General features: G+C 32.4%; 2 protein-coding genes across 2 annotated transcripts; both read left to right on the plus strand.

Annotated features, from left to right (window-relative positions):
* Window positions 1–8,780: 8,780 nt before the first annotated feature.
* Window positions 8,781–12,085, plus strand: LOC114727506 (aspartyl protease AED3-like). Its single transcript, XM_028914201.1, has 3 exons — window positions 8,781–9,316; window positions 10,194–10,668; window positions 11,374–12,085. The coding sequence occupies exons 1-3, from the start codon at window positions 8,831–8,833 to the stop codon at window positions 11,730–11,732; spliced, it is 1,320 nt and encodes a 439-aa protein (XP_028770034.1). The 5' UTR covers window positions 8,781–8,830; the 3' UTR covers window positions 11,733–12,085.
* A 4,040-nt stretch (window positions 12,086–16,125) lies between these two features.
* Window positions 16,126–17,249, plus strand: LOC114727508 (U-box domain-containing protein 1-like). The gene has a single exon (XM_028914204.1). It carries the CDS (start codon window positions 16,134–16,136, stop codon window positions 17,130–17,132), a length of 999 nt encoding a protein of 332 aa, XP_028770037.1. The 5' UTR covers window positions 16,126–16,133; the 3' UTR covers window positions 17,133–17,249.
* Window positions 17,250–19,892: the final 2,643 nt, after the last annotated feature.

The following is a 19,892-nucleotide window of genomic DNA, read 5'->3' on the forward strand; positions in this document are numbered from 1 at the left end:
CTGCGGATGGTCACTGTCTTCTATTTTGGACGCTTCCCTGTTCAGTCTATTTTCCGATGCTTCCAATTTGTTCGGAAATTTGTTTTTACATTCACACCAACCAATGTATCTTGCTTTACTTTTTCCCACAAAAAGAATTAGACGTATATTTTTTTTTCACCTCAAATTATATACATTGTTTAAAGATACAAAAATAAGAAATATTATTTAAAAAATAAAATTTATATACACTCATTCTTTTGTATTATGCCCTCTTTAATTACATGATTTGGTGTTTAATAAATCATCTAAAAAAACGGACTTAAAGATTAGTGTAAATATTTTATTAATTAGTGCCTGCAATAAAATTTTACAACATTGGAAGATCATCAAAGTGCTGTATTGCAAAAATTAAAGTGATGAGTTTCACATGCTAACTAGTTCGAGGATTGAAGTTATAAAAACGGGCCTTTTCTTCAATGATTGCAATTTGCTATTACTCTTCTTTTTTTTTTTGCATAAAAAGCAAAAATAATTTTAAGCTTAGATAAAGAAGTGGGTTCTATATGTTGCATTGTGATTCAGCCAGCTTTTTATTTTATGAGGTTTTTTATATGTAAGATTTGGTATTATCTGAATGGGAAAAAAATTATTTCGTTATGATAAAAAAACTTGTTATCAGTTACTTTTTTTATTTTTATGCCATTATAAATTGAAGAATGGCTTTGATTTAACTATATCCTAAAATTTTAAATAGGGTAATTTTCTCAAAACCCTGACTAATACTAATAAGGATTGATATATTGAATTAGGAAAAAGCAGAGTGAGGGATGGTGCTTTACATAGAAGCCAAGATGGGCTTTATAAAAAAATTACATTTTATAGATTTTATGTTATATACATATTATGTGTATAATTATGAGATTATTTATAAATTTTTCCTTTTTTTGTCATTTTTTCATCATCCAATTTTCTATTCTTTTCTTATAAGCATGTATATACTCCTATTAGAAGTAATCTTATCCAAGACAGTATCATATACTAAATATGAACATCTTCTTAATAATTTTGAACCTTATGTTTCATAGGAAAAATTTTGTTTAAGGACCGCAATACAGAATTAATTTCAAAGAGCTCCTAAAATTTTCTAAAACTTCACTGTAAGACAAGGGGGCAAATTGATATTAATTCCACACAAAAAAATGATGTTTTACCCCTCATAATACTTATTGTGGGGTGACATGTAAATGGATCAATTCTAGTTGTAAATAAAAGTATGTATGTTGCAAATTGTCTACTCCTATTTGCAAATGGGTTCTCCCACACTTGTTTATTCACAGACATCTTCTTCAAGTAGAAGAAGTGTGACATGTAAATAGACTAATTCTAGTTATAAATAAATATATGTATGTTGCAAATTGTCAAATCCTACTTGTAAATGAGTTCTTCCACACTTGTTCACACCTTTTTCAAGTGGTAAAAGGACCAATTCTAGTTGTAAATATATATATGTATGTTACAAATTATCTAGTCTCACTTGCAAATAAACTCTCCTACTTTTATTATGAGGGGGAATAGCATTATTTTTTTTTGTAGAATTAATATCAGTTTGTCCCTTTAGTTCTGTAGTGAAGTTTCAGGAAGCCCTCGGCGCTCTTTAAAATTAATTCTGTACGGCGGTTCTTAAATGAAATTTTCTCTTGTTCATATTACCAGGATTATTCCATCCGTTAGACTAAAATTCCCTACTTTTAGACTCTACATTCTAATTTGTAAGAAATTCTTGTTAGATCCAAAGTGCAACTTTTTTCCACAACGGTCAAGAAAGTGTTAGGTGAGACCAATCAAGTGTACATGAATTATTAAGTCACCAAAAAAAGTGTATATAAATTATTCACACTTTTGCAGCTGATTAATTATGATTAGTCTCGTCAAATTAGCTGGACCTTCGGATCACTTTTTGGGTCGCTCGACTTTTGTCAAAAGTCTCAATCTTTTGGCAGCACACATCATCTGGGATTTTCTATGTTTTTAGAATATAAACACATAATTACAATTTTACATCAGATTGTATAACTTATTTTCTTTTATATAAAAAGAGGACCAAGCCCAAATCCATCTCATTCTAAGTCGAACCAGATTTGTTACATAATAAAAAATTAATACTTTTCATTAGATTCAATCTCATTGATAATTTGGAACCATATCAATGAAATTGAAACTATGACTACTACCAAGGCCAAATTTTTCAAGCTTATCTATTACTATCCGGTCTTTAATATAAGATCTTATTTGATTTTTATTTTAATTCTAAATATAAGATTCTAATCCACTTTGTCTTTCATATTTATTCATTTTTTTTTCTAAAGTAGTCCTTCTAATAATTATAGTTCTAAATAATACACTTGATTAATAAAGATATTTTAGAAAAGACAACACATATTTATTACAAATAACTAATTTAACTTATTTCTTTAATATCCTTAAATTAGTTAATTAACTCTTATAATTAGGACTGAAGGTAGTACCACATCTGTCTCTTTGGGTATAAATTAAAACTTTGAAAACCAATTCCAACTTCTCACCATGTTCATAATAACTACTCTTCTGATCTTAAATATAAAAATTAATTAGAAATTAATTTTGATTTTAAATATAAAACACCAGCTCAATTTGTCTTTTATATTTATTATTATTTGCAAACTAATTTATCTAACATATAAAAATAATATGTAGTTTAATATCACATAGAATCATTCAAGAGAGACCAGGTTGTATTCGTTATAATTAGTTAATGGGTGAATGTGTAAATATACTTATAAACTTATACGAAATGTGCGCGTAACACCATAAACAAATTTTAGGTACAAAAATACACATGATGATTTTAAAAAGTTGTAAAAATGTGATGACCATTAACTACCATAACATTGGCCGTTTGTTTGATAGAAAATGCTGACGTGGATGCTAGGATAGCTTAGAAGGTCTGATGAAAAATAGTTATGGTGCAAGTATATCTATGAATTTGTTTCAAATGTATGTCTGACACCATAAACAAACCTTGGATGTAAAAATACCGATGATCATTACAAAACATCCCTAAAATGCTACAGTTATTTAATTTATCAAAATTGACATTGTAATTCAAACTTTTGATTAAATAAAATGATATAGACACTAAGTTAGTGTTTTGATCTCCCTCCTTCAAGTGCAACTCGCTTCTCCTTTCAAACGATTGCATTTCAGTCTCCTTCTGATTCCAACAATATTCTCTCCTCACTATTGCACTATCATTAAAAAGAAAACAAGTTGAAACTCTCCACAAAACTTACTCATTCATTTCATATGTGAAAATATCTCTTTTTCTAAGAAAAACAATGCTACTCTCTCTCAGTTACTCTTGTTGCATCTCCTCTAGTTACACATTGATGAAGATTAGAGTGGAGTTGGGAGAGTAGCATTATTCTTCTTAAAAGAAGAGAGATTGAGAGAGATGAAATGAAGGAATGAGAGTCATAGGGAGCTTGAGGTTGACTTCCTCTTTTTGAGTGAGAGTGAAACTTGACTGTTTGTAAGGAGGAGGGGGTTACACTCAAAGGAGGGAGCCTGAAACGCTAATTTAGCATCTATATCACCTTATTGGATAAAAAGTTTGAATCAGACAGTCATCTTTCATAAACTAAATAACTGTAGTATTTTAGGGTTCTTTGAAATGATTGTACTCCTCCGGTCCTTAATATAAGACCTAATTGTTGAGTTGGTTTTGGTCTTAACTTAAGACATATTTATCATATTTATCAATTTTTTCTAAATTACCCCTATATATACTCCTTCAACCATAATCAAGTAGAAGAGGGAGATGGGGTATTCAGAAAGATGATTATGGTGTTTTAGGCAAAACGTGTCACATTTCTTATAATTAACTAATTTACCTAACTTCCTTAATCTAATCAAATTAGTTAAATGGCTCTTATATTAAGGACCGGAGGAGTATGTATTTTTGCACCCTATATTTGTTTATAGTGTCAAGTGCACATTTGAGAAAAATTCATAAGTATATTTGCACCTTCGTTCTTTTTTATTAGACTCTTTAAGCCACATTAACATCCACGTCAATATCTTCATTTAAACAAATAGTCAATGTTACAATAATTAGCAGTCGTGACATTTTTGTATCTTTTTAAAATCATTATGTATAGTTTTACACTCAAAGTTTGTTTATGAAACTGGGCAAATATTTGATATAAGTTCATAGGCATATTTGTATCTTAACCCTTAGTTAATTGATCTTATTTTTTTAATCTGCTAAATTTAATTAAGTAGCTCTTATAGTAAGAACATGATGAGAATTATAAATATAAAAAAGTAAACAATTCTTACATCGAAATTCATATTTCAAATAATTAATTGCTTAATTAATTAATTTTAATTTAGCAATTTTTTTTTAATAAACGTCAAGCCTATCTATCAATCTGATTGGGGGATGCACATGATAAAGCACTTGAAGGGAGAGAATCATAATGGAAAAATCACGTGCATGTGGATTCCCTTTGTACTGAACATGGTGTGTTTTGCGTAGAAAAACAATATAATAGATCCATTAATCTTGAATTATAAAATTGGTTTACAAGTAAAAAAGAAAGCGTAAAAAGAATATTCATTTTTCGTATTATTTTTCAAATGTGTCAGACTGTAATAATATTTAATCTGTATGCCAATTCACCCATAATTTTTTGGCTGTCTGTAGAGTTGCTGATCTGAGTTATAATTGGGGGAGGGATATGCATAATATAATTAAATAGAAAATAAAGTAAAGTAAAACATTTTTATGACTTATAAAAAATTCAATGCATTAAGTAAATATGCGTTAGTTTTATAAAATATCCTTCTAACAATTACTCATCACATAGATGGAAATTTCATTTAGTATATTCCATCAATATAAGTAATTTAGAAAAAAAATTGAAAATTTAGAAGACAAAGTAAATTAAAATCTAACAATTAAAATTAAAATTAATTTCTCAAATAACCTTTCTGTTTTCCTGAATTCTCAGGAGATTTTTAAACATAATTATAAAAAGCAAACATCGTTAAAAAAATGCATAAAAACCCATTCTGACAAAGATCTCAGTGGCAGTTTTTAAAACTAAAGCATACAAATTAATTAAAAAGGAAGAGGAATGTGAGGTAGAGAAATGATAGATCTAGAAATGGTTCAATCTTGTCCTCTTAGCGGGTGTTTCTGTGTGGGTAAGTGAGTGTGCTCTTAACTCGGCTTTGATATTTATTTTAATTTATATATTCCATTAAGATTCGGAATGATTAAAGTTCCTTTTTATTTTTTTTCTTTTAGTTTTCTACGCTTGTTTTATGTAGTTATTTAATTTAATTTTTTATCATTATCATTTCAACTTTTTTGGGTCACTGTTTCCACTTTCTAATTCACGTAATAAAGATATGATGAAGAGAATCTCACCCACTCTTTTCTAGTAATCTTGGTTCATAATTTTTTTTCAAAGAAGATTAAAATGATAATATATTAAAATAATGATATTTACCTTGAATTTAAACTGACATTTTTATCTCATGTTGTAGAAAATGGCTTTTTTCTAGTTTATTCTTTTTTAATATTTAAATCAAATTGTAATGATTTAAAAATTTTATAACTGATATATCAGAATTTAAAAATTAAAAAGTGTGTTTAACAAACAAAAGACCAAGGTTTTAGGGGGGAAAAAATAGGAAGCAGATTTCTGTGTGGGCAAGACGAATGGAGCAGGGAATGAATAATCTTGGACAATACTATTTGTGCAATGATTTGTAATAATTACACAAGCTGCCCAGACATTATTCCTGTACCATCATCATGCAGCTCAACGTACCGTTAAAGCTAAATTAAAAAAATCGAGGGAAAAAAAAATTAGATTTATACATTTAAATTTGATAATTTTAAAAAGTGTATGAATATATAATCATATTCATACTGAAGGCATAATTCGCATCTTTAAAATGTTTTTTAATTAAGAAAAATTATTTTGCATGTACCTATACTTTTTCTCAATTTTTAATCTGATATCTGTGCCATTTTTTCTTAATTAAATGCCTCAATTAAAAATTTTAAAAAAATAGTTTGTGCAAAATAGTTTTGGCTTCTAACTAATACAGCCAATATAGTGTCTTGGCTACTGAACTTGAAGTTTTAGCATCAAGCTATGCATTTCTTAAGGTTGTTAACTAAAATTTCAATCTCAATTAACATATAGAAAAGATTCTCCTGTAACTACAGAATTTTGAGAATAAGATATTTTAAAAGTTGGTAATTAAAGATTGAATAATAATTATACCGTTAAGCTTAAGGGGGTAATGAAACAGTAAGCTCACATGCTTAGGTGATGGGTATCCTATGAAACGACACAAACGATCGCTGTCCTATGATGCCATGGCTGTGTGATTTATCATAAATAATGATTTTATATTGGAAGAATTCCTATGAAATTCATAAAGGATATAATTAATGACTGAATTTCTACAAGTTCTGTTCACTTGTCATTAAAATTTACTTGTAATTATTTTTTTCCTTAAAATGTCATTGTAAATTTGCAATTCTCTCTCTTATCAATCAGTCAATTGGTAAATTAATTAACCAATCTTCTAATTCAATCAAGAGTTTTGAATGTGAGAAGAATCTCACAAAAAGATATTTAAAATTACTAAATTCTAAATAAGAAATTCATACAAATAAACGTTATTTGCAAGTCTAATATTATCAAAATTTATTAAAGTTTTAGTTAAAAAAAACTATTAAAATATTTTTATCAAACCTGATTTAAAGTTTAATAAGTTCAAGCTTCTTATTGTGGGATTTTACATATTATATTTTTCTCATCTTCTTTTTGATCTGACAAAAACATCATTTTGAATTAAAAAAATAGCAATTCGTTGGCGTTGGCTTTGTATTTTAGTAACTATGCTTTGTTGGATGTTATGTAATAATGTCAGTTATATGTTGCACTGAGATATCACTTACTAATACACACACACACATATATATAGAGGTTTATGGAATATAACGCAGTATATTGTTTAATTTTGCCCATAACTAGTGAATTGGACATATCTTTTATCCTTGAAATACTAAAAACTTGTGATTTAAATAATACACTTTCTATAATAAAGCATGTTTTAGAGGATTAAAAGACAACAAATGATCGTATATACAATCTTGAGGCACCACATAGAGTTGGAAACTGTAATATTTTTTAAATCTAAAAGTTGAAAAAGGGTATGCCGAATTAAAAAAAATTAACCATGAAAAATTAATTAAAAACAATAGTTTTTGATTTTTTTAAAGGAAATATTTTGGTGTGAATATATGAATTAGAATAATTTGGGTTGATAGAAGTAATTTAAAACAAAAAGAATTGGGGGGGTACAAAACAAAATGGAATACAGACTGTGAGTCTAGTGTGTCCCTGACTTCCCAGAAAAGCTTAGTGTATGGGTCACCCCCACTACCCTCCTTCCCCACACACATCTCTTGGAAATGCTTCAATATTATGCTTATCTCTTTTGATACATGCATTTATATAAATATATATATGTATATATGTATATATATCTCCTCCATCTATCTCTTATCTTAAGATCCAAATTCCCAATTTACCTCGTCTCTTTTTATAAGATCTATTTAAGGATTGTCTGAGTCTTAAATAAATTTTTACTAATTTTACTTAAATTAATTTTTTATATATTTTTTATATTATTTTTCTTATTATTAGTCTCTCTTGTTTGTCTACTTATAAATAAGGACATATTTAGAAAAAATATATTTTATATATTTATGATTTTTAATTAATTTTAATAATTTTTTTTATATCTCACAATTTATTTATTTGAATTTTATAACAAGAGATGGAGGGAATATATATATTAAATGTTGGTAAATCATAAAATTGAAATTTGAGATACAGAATAATTTATAATTTAATAATAGTAAAATTATTTTATGTGTTTACCAAGGTGGATTCTTGCATAGGAGAAAGAGGTTGATTTATTATAAATATGTAACAAAATTTTATTTAGGATTTAGTAATTTCAAACTTAAAAATAATCAATCGTTCCAAATTCTTGTCATAAAACGGTTAACGTGTTAAATTTAGACAAACTATTGTAAAATTAGATTTTTTCAAGCTGTTCAATGTCAAATGTGACCAAAGATTTGAATAATACATAAATTTAAGGCAGTCATATCATTCATGATCAATAATTCGTCTCAATATTTCATGCAAAATGCCATTAGCATGGTACTACTACTGAGGAGTTTTGCTATATGAAAAATTAGTTTTTTTTTTTTCAAATGAAACCAAACAAGTATATTTTTAATAATGGAAGAAGATATATAGTAAATAGACGAACAAAATGTTAAAAACCTAGTTATTTCCTTAGATCTCTTGAGTTATTATAGGGAGAATCCCAAGTTCAATATAATTGGTTCATCACTTATCAATAACTGTCTTGTGTAACAAAATTCACATAAATCCAAGTTTAAGACATTCTTGTGCCTTGATTTATGGAGACTCATCACCATTTACCTCTCACACACACACACACCCAAGATTCTATTTTTTTTTAAAAAAACAAAAAAAGTGAACTTCCATTGTATTTGTTAATAAAATTTAAGAAAAACCAGATAAAAAGAATTCATAGTTTTTTAACAAAAATAATTACTTTCAAAATTAGTCCCAAAAATATGAAAATACCTCGAGAACTGGCCAGCCTTCTTCGTCGCTCTATATATTCATCAGCCTCTCCTCCATCGAAACCACCAAAGAAACCCAAATCCTCCATAGCCATGAAGCTCTCAATCTCTCTTCCTCCCTTGTTTTTCTTCTTCCTCCTCCTCCTCCTCCATACTCCCCAAACCCTAGCCCTCAACCCTAACTGTGAGGCTCAGGACCAAGGCTCCGACCTCAAAGTCTTCCATGTCTTCAGCCCATGCTCTCCCTTCAAGCCTTCCACCCCACTCTCCTGGGAGGAGACCGTTCTTCAGCTTCAGGCCGACGACAAGGCTCGCCTCCAGTTTCTGTTGAGCCTTGTGGCGAGGCGCTCCGTCGTGCCCATCGCCTCCGGCAGGCAGATCACCCAGAATCCTACTTACATTGTGAGGGTCAAGGTCGGCACGCCGCCTCGCACCTTCCTCATGGCCATGGATACCAACAATGACGCCGCCTGGCTACCTTGCGACGGCTGCGTCGGCTGTTCCTCCTCCGTGGTCTACTCTCCGGTCAAGTCTACTTCCACCAGAAACGTCAACTGTGGAGCTCCACAGTGCAAGCAGGTGAGATCAGCATCTTTCCCCAAAGTGGAATCCGCCTGTCATTAACGCGCCCGTCCTACGGCGCGTGAAGAGAGGATTTCCACTTATTATTATTAAAATATTATTTAGACAGTAAAAAAATTGATCACTTTTATAAAATCAATATAAATAATTAGTTAGTTATCTATTATCAAAATCGTTGTAATTGAGGTGGGAGGAGGAGCTCATAAATAGAAAGAAAATTTGGGGAAAAAAAGGTTTTTCATTAAAGATTTTAAGGGTGAGAACGATCTAAGTGAACTAAATTTACAAGAATATTGATATTTTTTGTTAATAAAAAATTATCAGATCTTTCTTATCAATAAAACTTTTAATGAGAATTTTTTTTTCTTATTTTCTCAAAATAGCAAGAATTTTTATATTTGTATAAAAGAGTAAATAGTTAATGTGTGAATATTTTACTGGCAAAAAATGAATATTTTAATGTCTTGACGTAACGGACATGTTCAAATGATTCCTGTGAACGCATATATCTTAACATAAAGTCGCATGAGCTCAATGTGCCGTCAAAAAAGTTTTGTGCATATAATAAAAGTTTTACGTACTCGATTATCTGCATAACCCAATATGTGTGGTTGCTGTGAATCTCCTAACGCGCGACATGATACCTTGTGTCATCATTGCACCGCAAATAGCTGGATGCCACGCGCCGCCTCTTTCTGCGAGTGCAATTCTTGCCCATTAATCAAGCGGTTGCTCTCTGGCGGTGTGTCGGTGTAGCCCGCCTTTGTGGGGGCACAAGTTCACGAGCCCCTGGTTTTCACAACACACACCACGCCTCATGGAGCAAATAACGGTTATTCTCATCACGTGAAGTTAATAGTTTTTTTTTTTTCAGGTACCCAATCCCACTTGCGCTGGCAGCGCGTGCGCTTTCAACCTCACCTACGGCAGCTCCTCCATAGCGGCCAACTTAGTTCAAGACACCGTGAAGCTGGCGGCTGACCCAGTTCCGGGCTACGCCTTTGGGTGTATCCAGAAGACCACAGGGAGCTCTGTTCCGGCACAGGGCCTATTGGGCTTGGGCCGAGGCCCATTGTCACTGTTATCCCAGACCCAACATCTCTACCAATCTACATTCTCATACTGCTTGCCCAGCTTCAAGGCGCTCAACTTCTCCGGCTCCTTGAAGCTCGGGCCTGTAGCCCAGCCCAAAAGGATCAAGTTCACCCCTCTCCTGAAAAATCCTAGAAGATCATCACTCTATTACGTCAACTTAATCGGTATCCGGGTTGGCCGGAGAATCGTTGATATCCCGCCGGCTGCCTTGGCCTTCAACCCCACCACCGGTGCCGGCACCATTTTTGATTCTGGTAATGTTCCAATCTCATTCTATCACACTGCATATTATGTTCAAGAAAATGTTAATACTAATTTTAATTATTATGCTTCAAAAAAAAATGGTAAATGATTTACCAAGTGGATTGACATGGCCATAGGTTCCTTTATTCATTCTTCACTTCAACGGCAAATCACATTAATGAGGTCAATTTAAGGGGCTTGTGTTCTAAAAGCGGAATGATTGCAAAACTAAAAAGGGTTTGAATTAGTCAAATTGAAACAAATATTGAGTGAAAAGCTACTAGTTAGTGCACATCTATCACTTTCACGTATCCTCCTGATGGAAAAACATTACCTGTAGACAATTAGGTAGAAAGCTACTAAGACCTAGTCTTAATGAAACCTATCCTTTGAATTTTTTTTTTACCTTGAAAAACTTATCCTTTGAATGAGACATTGAACTTGTCATACTAATATTTTAGAAAGCTTCAAGATAAAATTTGAGAGGTGAATTGTTCAATTCATTTGTTACGAGTGAAGTAAATGATTATATTGATACTACTATTGGACTCGTTCGGAATAGCTTATAAATAACTTTTCAATCATAATTTACAGAATACGAAGTAAGTATGTAAGATGAGTTTTGTCTTGGTTTACATGAAGTGTGCTTATAAGTGATTTCTAATACTCTGCCAAACAGGGCCATTGATGATTTTTTTTTTTTGTAAAATACATAGGTACGGTGTTCACCAGACTGGTTGAACCAGCATATATTGCTGTACGAGATGCATTCCGAAGACGAGTGGGAAGAAATTTAGTAGCTACAAGTCTAGGAGGATTTGATACATGCTACAAAGTACCAATAAATGCACCTACCATAACTTTCATGTTTAAGGGCATGAATGTGACGCTCCCACAGGACAACCTCCTCATTCACAGCACCGTCGGCGGCATCACATGCCTCGCCATGGCGGCGGCGCCCGACAATGTCAACTCCGTGCTCAATGTCATCGCCAACATGCAGCAACAAAACCACCGTGTGCTCTATGATGTGCCCAATTCTAGACTCGGCGTTGCCCGTGAGCGATGCACCTAATAGCACAAATCAAGTGAAATCCTTTAACAATAATTTCATGAATGAGAAATTCCTACGTACATCCAGTGCATCAGGGGTACTTAAGAATTTTTCTATCATGAATTTGGTCACATTAATCACATCAAACTGGGAATGAGTTTATTTGCTAACCACATAAAAGAAGATAGCTGGGGTGGCTATAGTTGCTGGTAATAGTATTATGTGTTTGGAATTGAGTTCAGAGTTTAGCAGAGTTTGAAGTCGTTTATGTAGGGTGTGTGATGGGAGCGTCACGGGTTTATTTCTGTAGCTTTTCATGTCGTTTTGTTAATGTTGCCGGCACTGTGAGTTGTCGTACAAGGTCACGGGTCATTTTTATATGTTTGTGATATTGGGAATTTTCACAGAAATAATTTATTTGCTTTCTAGAAATAGTGATGATCTTTTATTTTATATATATATATATATATATATATATCTTTTCTGGTCTCAGCTTTTACAGGAACTTCAATTTTTTTTCTTCTCGACGAATAGTTTAAGTTTATTGCCTGCTTGTGTGGCTTGCAGCATCAAAATTAGTTTTGTAAAAAGATAATACTCCTCCGATTCTAAATATAAAATATTTTAAACTAATTTGATTAAATTAAAAAAGTTAGATAAGTTGGTTAATTATAAGAAAAATAACACATTTTTCCTAAGACACTATAATCATCTTTTTTAATACCCTTTTTCCTTCTTCTACTTAATTATGGTTGAGAGAGTATCCATAAAGGTAATTTAGAGAAAATTGATAAATATGAGAAATGAGTCTTATATTTAAAACTAAAACCAACTCAAAAATTTAGTCCTATATTAAGGGCCGAAGGAGTAAAAATTATGAATGAATTGGTTGATGCTGCGTTTAGACAAGAAGGGTCCATTCACATATTGCCTCGCTTGTAAGCTTTTATTAAAGAACCGTTGACAAAAAAGAAGGTTTAGTGAATAAATAATTATATAGGAAACCATGTGGGTTGATTCTTGGTCCTCGTCAATAAATAAGTTTATAAGAAACCATGTGGGCGGATACTTGGCCCTTATCTTTAATTTTAAAAAAATGGCAGACAAGTTTAATTTTTTAGTCCCTATCATTATAATTCCAGCCAGTCATTGTAACTTTAATTTTGTTGTAACCCAGTTTTTTAAATGTTGACTTAATGTACCTTAATCCCTATAATATAACCATAAAAAGTCATTCTCCATGTTTTAAAGATAAACCTATCTGTTTAATGAAGGTTAAGGATTAAAATTTTAAATCTATTTTTTTAACCCAAGATATTCACTGCCTCCAGGGGTGACTAATCTCTCGTATTGTAGACTTCCCTGTGGGGGGGAATTAGTTGCAGTAAGTTAAAATTCAAATATTTAAAACTATATAAACTTAATTGCAATAAGTTAAAATTTAGGAAGTCAGTTACAAGTACAATTCAATGGGCTTAAGAAAAACTACTTTTTTTTCCTAAGAAATTCAAATATAAATAAAAGAATTCAACAGTTAGATTTACATATAAATAAAGATCTATAAGGATTAAAAACTAACTTTTTCTTAAAAAAATTCATTTACAAATAAAAGAATTCAACGATTAGATGTACGTAGTAAAATATAGCCGTCCAACATTGGCAAGTGATGCTTGCAGATGCATTGTGCAATATTTTTATTATTTTTTACCCTTCAATTTTATATGTCTCGAGAAACAAGGATTATAATATTATTACTATGTTGAGTAGTTTCATTTCACCAATACAAATATTATATAAATTATAAAAATAATCTTATCACGATGACATAGATGTGGCCAAAATTATAGAAATAAAATTGGAATACAGACAAGCTTTATCCAGAACTTCTTGACTTTGATAAAAAGTTTTTTGGAAGTACATTTCCAACCTTTTCTTTAAAGATCGAACAAGTGGACCGTTAATTATACTCTTTACTTTAGTCATGCGAATTCTAAATGGAACTGAAAAAAACATGTGTCATCTGATGCACATGGCGCTTGATTTGCCGTATTGTGTTGTTTTTTTAATTTATGTTTTTATTTACATGAAGAGAAAATAAGATTTAGAAAAATTAACACAAATTTGTTGTTAATAACTAAGTTAATTAACTTTTAATAGATATTAATTATTTATCTTTTATATTAAGAATTAAGAGAGAATATTTTGTAAGGAATAAGCACATAAAAATTATTTCGAACACAAGTGAAGAACGCACTTTGATACTCTTTCGATCCTTAATATAAGACCTAATTGTTAAATTAATTATAGTCTTAAATATAAAACCTATTTATCATATTTATCAATTTTTTCTAAATTACCCCTATAAATACCCTCTCAATTATAATCAAGTAAGTGAGGGAGGAAGGATATTAAGAAGGATGATTATGGTATTTTAAGAAAAACATGTCATATTTCTTATAATTAACTAACTTATCTAACTTTCTTAATCTAATCAAATTAGTTAAATAGGCCTTATATTAAGAACCAGAGAAATATATTAGAATTTTTCTTTTCCATGAGATATACTAAAAAAACCTGAACTTTAATATTTCCTCACATATTCATCCATCCGTGTATGTCTATGAAAATGTTTTTACTTTTATACCACCAATGTCTTTTTCCAAGGGAATTTTGGGAGAAGTTCTATACATTTATCTATTTATAAGAAACAATAATATCACTAAGAGTGCGTTTGGTATGAGAGATTTGGAGTGGAGAAGAGGAGAGAGGAGGGAAGGGAAGGGAGGAGAAAGGATTTTAATCATTTCTCATTGTTTGGCAATACACAAATTTTAGGAGGGGAAGAAAAAATTTTCTGCCCTCCTCAACCTCCCCCAAAATTAGGAGAATTTGAAAGAAATGGGCAATATTTTGTCATGTTGTGACCATTATGCTCATATTTATTTTTAATATCCCAACCCTAAATCATTTTCTTATTGTCTCTAGATGCTGCTCTTTCCTTTGCATGACCAAATATTTCATTTAAAGATGGGATACAGTACAAGTTGTGGTTAAACATTACTTCAGTTTTCTTTTCAATAATACTTTAAGCTCTAGAGTATATTAGAATTTTGGTATAAGTATTACTCAATATATTAAATGTTATTTACAATTCTATTTTATTAAGCATCCTATAAAATTTGAAAAAAAATCTTAAATAAAATAAGGGTAAAATTATCCATGTTAAAATATTTTTCCCTCCCCTCCTCTTGTGAACCAAACAAGATAATATTAAAACTCCTCCCCTCTCCTCTTTTTTTATAAATCCAAATAAGGTAATATTAAAATCTTTTCACTCTCCTTCGCTCCATTTCCCTCTATTAAAATCTCCCACCTCCGCTTCTTTTCATTGAGCAAAACAGACCCTTGCTGTTGGTTAAAAAAAAATCACTCATCTTGAACATTTATTACAATTTTTCTTTTTACATTTACCAACAATGCGTAATCTTAATAGGATCAATTATTAAAAACTATCAATTATTATTCTTAACATAGTTATTGAATTCAACTTTATTAACTACATTTCTTAATATTTGAGAATTAATTATTTGTTTCTTCTATAAAAAAAAAATCAACGATCACATATATTAATGCACACGAGTGGGTACTTTCTTCATTTTTAAATATAAATCTTATATTAAAAATAAAAATACACAAGTTAAAATGGTATCAAAATCTATTCATTATAACCACCGAGTATTTGGATCAACTGATAAGAGTTGATCCAATTTAACCAAAAGGTTTGTAATCCTTGAGGGGTTGGTCAGATACGAAGTGCATATGTAAAAAAATCTATTTGTTATTTTAAAAGAAAGTTAGGCTTTTTTTTTTTCCCATGTTTACTCTTTGTTTATTGTCATATTGTTCTGTTTGCAAAAAAAAAAAGGCGCCACAATGTTCTAAATCTAAATTATAGACAGAAAAGGTACTTTGAAAATAAATATCAGTCCTACTTAAAATTTTGTATCAACACTCAAATTTAAGTATTTTGGAATAATCTGGCTCTTATAATTTCTTTTCAGAACATATCATTTATACTACTGCATCATTTTTTATTTTTTAAGCCACCATATATCATGTCCTATTGAATTTTTTTCCGACCAAAATGTCCTATTGAATTCAAGATCCTTGTCCTATTGAATTTGGGTAAGAACCCAGCAATCTAGGCGTGGGGGGGTCTGGGAAGGACCGAAGACCTCGTCTCACTGCCCTCTCTGACCTGTCAAATGTCAATGGCTCCCTCCCCACGACAACTTCAATCCAATTCCTTCCTTCTTCATAAAAGGCGGCTCTGTCTTCTTCTTCTCCTAATCCACAAACACTTTTTTTTCGCTTTCTTCTTCACTTATCCTCTTCTTCTCTCATACCCAGAACTCAAATCCAATGGAGACTAAGCGTCGAAAGGTTCGCTCCTTTGTGGGCAGGCTGAGCTCTGTTTCAGAGCAGACCCAGCTCGATGCTCTGCGCGAGCTACGCTTGATGACCAAGGAGGACGAAGAAACCCGACCCGTCATCGCTGATTCGGGTGCGATTCCGTACTTGGTTGATACCCTCTTTTCGTCTTCCCACGTTTTCCAAGAGAACGCCTCGGCGACGCTTCTCAACATTTCGATTTCCTGTAGAGAGCCTCTCATGTCCACGCGCGGAGTCCTCGACGCTATCTCGCACGTGCTTTCCCGCCATAACTCGACTTCGTCTGCTTGCGCCGTTCAATCCTGCGCCGCCACCTTGTACAGCCTCGTCGTCGTCGATAACTACAGGCCTATTGTTGGTTCCAAGCGTGACATTGTGTATGCTCTCGTGGATATCATCAAAACCCCCAAATCGACGACCCGATCGATCAAGGACGCTCTCAAGGCTTTGTTCGGAATCGCGCTTCATCCGCTTAATCGGTGCACGATGATCCAACTCGGTGCGGTTGAAGCTCTGTTCTCGTTGGTTGCGAAGGACCGGAAGGTCGGGATTGTGGAGGATGCCACGGCGGTGATAGCGCAAATCGCGGGCTGCGAAGAGAGTGTGGAAGCGTTTCGGAAGGTGTCAGGAATCGGAGTGCTGGCTGATCTTCTGGATATGGGGAATAAGGCGAGCATGAAGACGAAGGAGAATGCTGTTTCGGGATTACTGAAGCTAGTGAGATGTGGAGGGGCGAAAGTAGCCATGGATGTGAGATTGAGAGCTTTAGGGGCATTTGATGGAATTGCGGACGTGCAAGAGAATGGCAGCTCCAAAGGGAAGAGCAAGGCGGCGGCGTTATCAGCGGAATTGCTCGGAGATGAAATCCATTTGAGTACACAGAGGGATTCGCGGTTTGATTCCTCAACCAGTCAAGATTCATCATTTTCATTCAATTTTTCAACAGATTCATCAGAATCTGGTGTGTAGGACCTTATTATCTCCCACCTACTATGATTGATTATTCTTTCCTACACTCTTTCTCTTAATTTTTGTCCTATGAAATTAGTTTTGATAGATCAGATACTGTACAAACTAGGATAAGGTATTGATTCGTCGTGGTCTAGTTAGGCTCTATTGATCAAGTTATTAACCATACCATGTTGTCTTCTAAATGTAACTATGTAACAAAAGAGGAGATATTCATAATTTTTTATATTATAAATTACTCTGTTTGCTCTGTTATATGCTGCTGAAGGATCATTCTCTGTTGCTTAGATTTGCGATTCTTTCTTTCATATCACACAACCTCTTGTTCTTAAGGTCTATGGCTTTGATTTAATCCCAAAAGGTCTGTACATCAACTACCCAAGGTGTGTGAATCATTGCACTGATGAAGTCTTTCACAAATTCACAAATACTCTTGCCTTTCATGCTTGGACTAGCATGCTAGAATAATCTATTCAAGTCTTTCTAAAAAGTAAGTTGGAACTAATAAGTATTGGTCCTGGTTGAAGAGACTTTTGTTGCTTAAATATGACGTCTCGAGAATGCAAGAAAGGCCTTTGTGAGAGCTATCGTGTTTTAGAACACGAGTACAAATTTAAAAATAATGAAAAAAAAAGAATACAAATGCAAATTTCCGTAACTTTTAGATAGTACAGGGGCGAATGTAGTCAAGTGGATGAAGGCAGTGGATTGTGAATCCACCATGTGCGGGTTCAATTCCCATGGTTTGTCCATAACCAAGTTACTATTATTTCTTTCCAATAGGGTTAACAATGCTCCTAACTAGCGGGATAGCCATATATATATACTGTTTCAAGTTTTAATTATAGGATTTCGTTTGTAGTCCATAAAGGAGATCTTATAATTAGAAACCGAGGCAGTATAAAAGAAAGTTAGAAATGAGCTCTTACTTCAATGCTAGTACTAGTCTATTCAGATTTCAACTTTCTTATCCGAAGTCTTCCACAGTGGGGAAACCTAAGCTTACTTAAAGAAATAGTGAGTAATCCATTAGTGCAACAAGATGACTTTGGAAGGACTACTTAAGAGCACAATCAACTTCACAAATACGTTAGGAAACATGCTCTGACTTTTACGCTCACATTCAAATGCTAGAAATGGGGTCCAGTCAAGTTTTTGTGTTGCTATTTTTGGTTCAGTTGCCCTAGGGGTGTCTAGGCCCCACCATCACTGTGGCTGTGGTGTGTGTGGTTCACTATATGGACATGTGAAGTGTGTCTAAATATGGCATTTCACTATTTGGATCTTACCCATCTTTGGTCGTTTTCCATTCGGCTAAAAATGGTTGATTCTCCTTTATTGAAGTGGATTAGATTTAGGAATAAACTTGGATACAACTTATAACTGTTAGATCCTCATCTTGTAGTAGAAGCTTTTTCGTTGTGAGACCAGAAGCTAAAAGCTGGACTGTCTTATAGTTATCACATCACTGTGTAGTTTTGATAGGCCATTAATGGATCTATCTTCTGCATGAAGTTGTGGGTAAGCAATGGTCTGTGCTCTTAACATTTTCAAGTGCAAATTCAGCATGCATATACAAACGCATATATATAATACATGGACTGAAGGAGGCTAAGAAAAGCGTGGCTGTATGTAAATTCTTGGGTTGATGAAGAACACCAAAGCTAGTTTTGGACATTGAAGTTTGTCAGATTAGAGGTGGGTCCCTTTTGAGCAAACGTGTCCAATATTCCTGCATGGTTATTTGTGGTTGACTCAATCAACTTTGTCTCAATTTGGCAGATTCCATCTTTTTGAAGAGCTTACAAATTTTAGGGACAGATTTCCTTTCGTGTGAAATTGATTGAAAGTTAAGACTTTTTTTTATTTTGCCATGAATGAAGGGAAACAAAACACATCAAATCAAATTCAGGGAAAATGACTGAGACAGCCAGAGATTTTGAACAAGTCTTCCACTTAGGATTAATGGCTGCGTTCTATGAACGATAATATATAATGACTCTTTGGCATTGAGTAATCACATTAATTTTACACATAGAATTAGTGAATACCTGAACAAAACAGACGCTATGCATTCCTGAGAGTCACATGTTGAAACAGAGCACCTAATGAGTAACTTTAACATTTTTTTCCCTTTTTGATAAAAGATCAAATACATTAATTATTAAATTATAAATATGTGAAATATGCGAAGCTTGCACTAAAATGATTGGTTTAAAAAACAATAAGAAACAAAATAACAGAGCCTATGGATGAAACCATAAAAAAAGAAAATAGGGAAAACTATGAATGGGCTTGATTTTCAATGCAAAAGTCTTAAAGCATGAGGCAAAACACCCACTAGGAGGTCAAAAGTCATATACTCAGCATCCGTGCAGTGAGCTGGGCAAGATAACTAATTGGTGTAATTGTTTGCTTCTCTGTTTATAATTTTGAAAAAATGACACACCCATTACACATAATTACATCGCAAATTTCATTGATTGCTCCCTCCGCCTCCGGTCTATAATATAAGAAGTCAGATAATTTTTTTTTCTTACATACTCAAAAATAAAAGTTTAGTTATTAAATATGTCCTAAAATGTAAAAATTTTCCTATTTTACCCCTAAAAAATCATAAAGTTGCTTTTAATATTATAATTTTGCTATCTTTCATCTCTCTTCTCTCTCTTTTATATTTAATATGGGCAAAAGTAAAAAAAAAATCATACTCCTCCGGTCCTTATTATAAGACCCAATTTGACTTTTTATTTGGTCCTA

Source organism: Neltuma alba, unplaced genomic scaffold (assembly GCF_004799145.2).
Source record: "Neltuma alba isolate B1F8T4 unplaced genomic scaffold, ASM479914v2 tig00012480_pilon, whole genome shotgun sequence".
In the NCBI taxonomy this organism is placed as follows: domain Eukaryota; kingdom Viridiplantae; phylum Streptophyta; class Magnoliopsida; order Fabales; family Fabaceae; genus Neltuma; species Neltuma alba.

Bases quoted from the DNA above. Each gene is read 5' to 3' on its own strand.
- LOC114727508 (XM_028914204.1), top strand. From the start codon at position 16,134: ATGGAGACTAAGCGTCGAAAGGTTCGCTCCTTTGTGGGCAGGCTGAGC.
- LOC114727506 (XM_028914201.1), top strand. From the start codon at position 8,831: ATGAAGCTCTCAATCTCTCTTCCTCCCTTGTTTTTCTTCTTCCTCCTC. The intron at 9,317-10,193 runs GTGAGATCAGCA...TTTTTTTTTCAG, and splicing joins GAGCTCCACAGTGCAAGCAG to GTACCCAATCCCACTTGCGC. The intron at 10,669-11,373 runs GTAATGTTCCAA...TAAAATACATAG, and splicing joins CGGCACCATTTTTGATTCTG to GTACGGTGTTCACCAGACTG.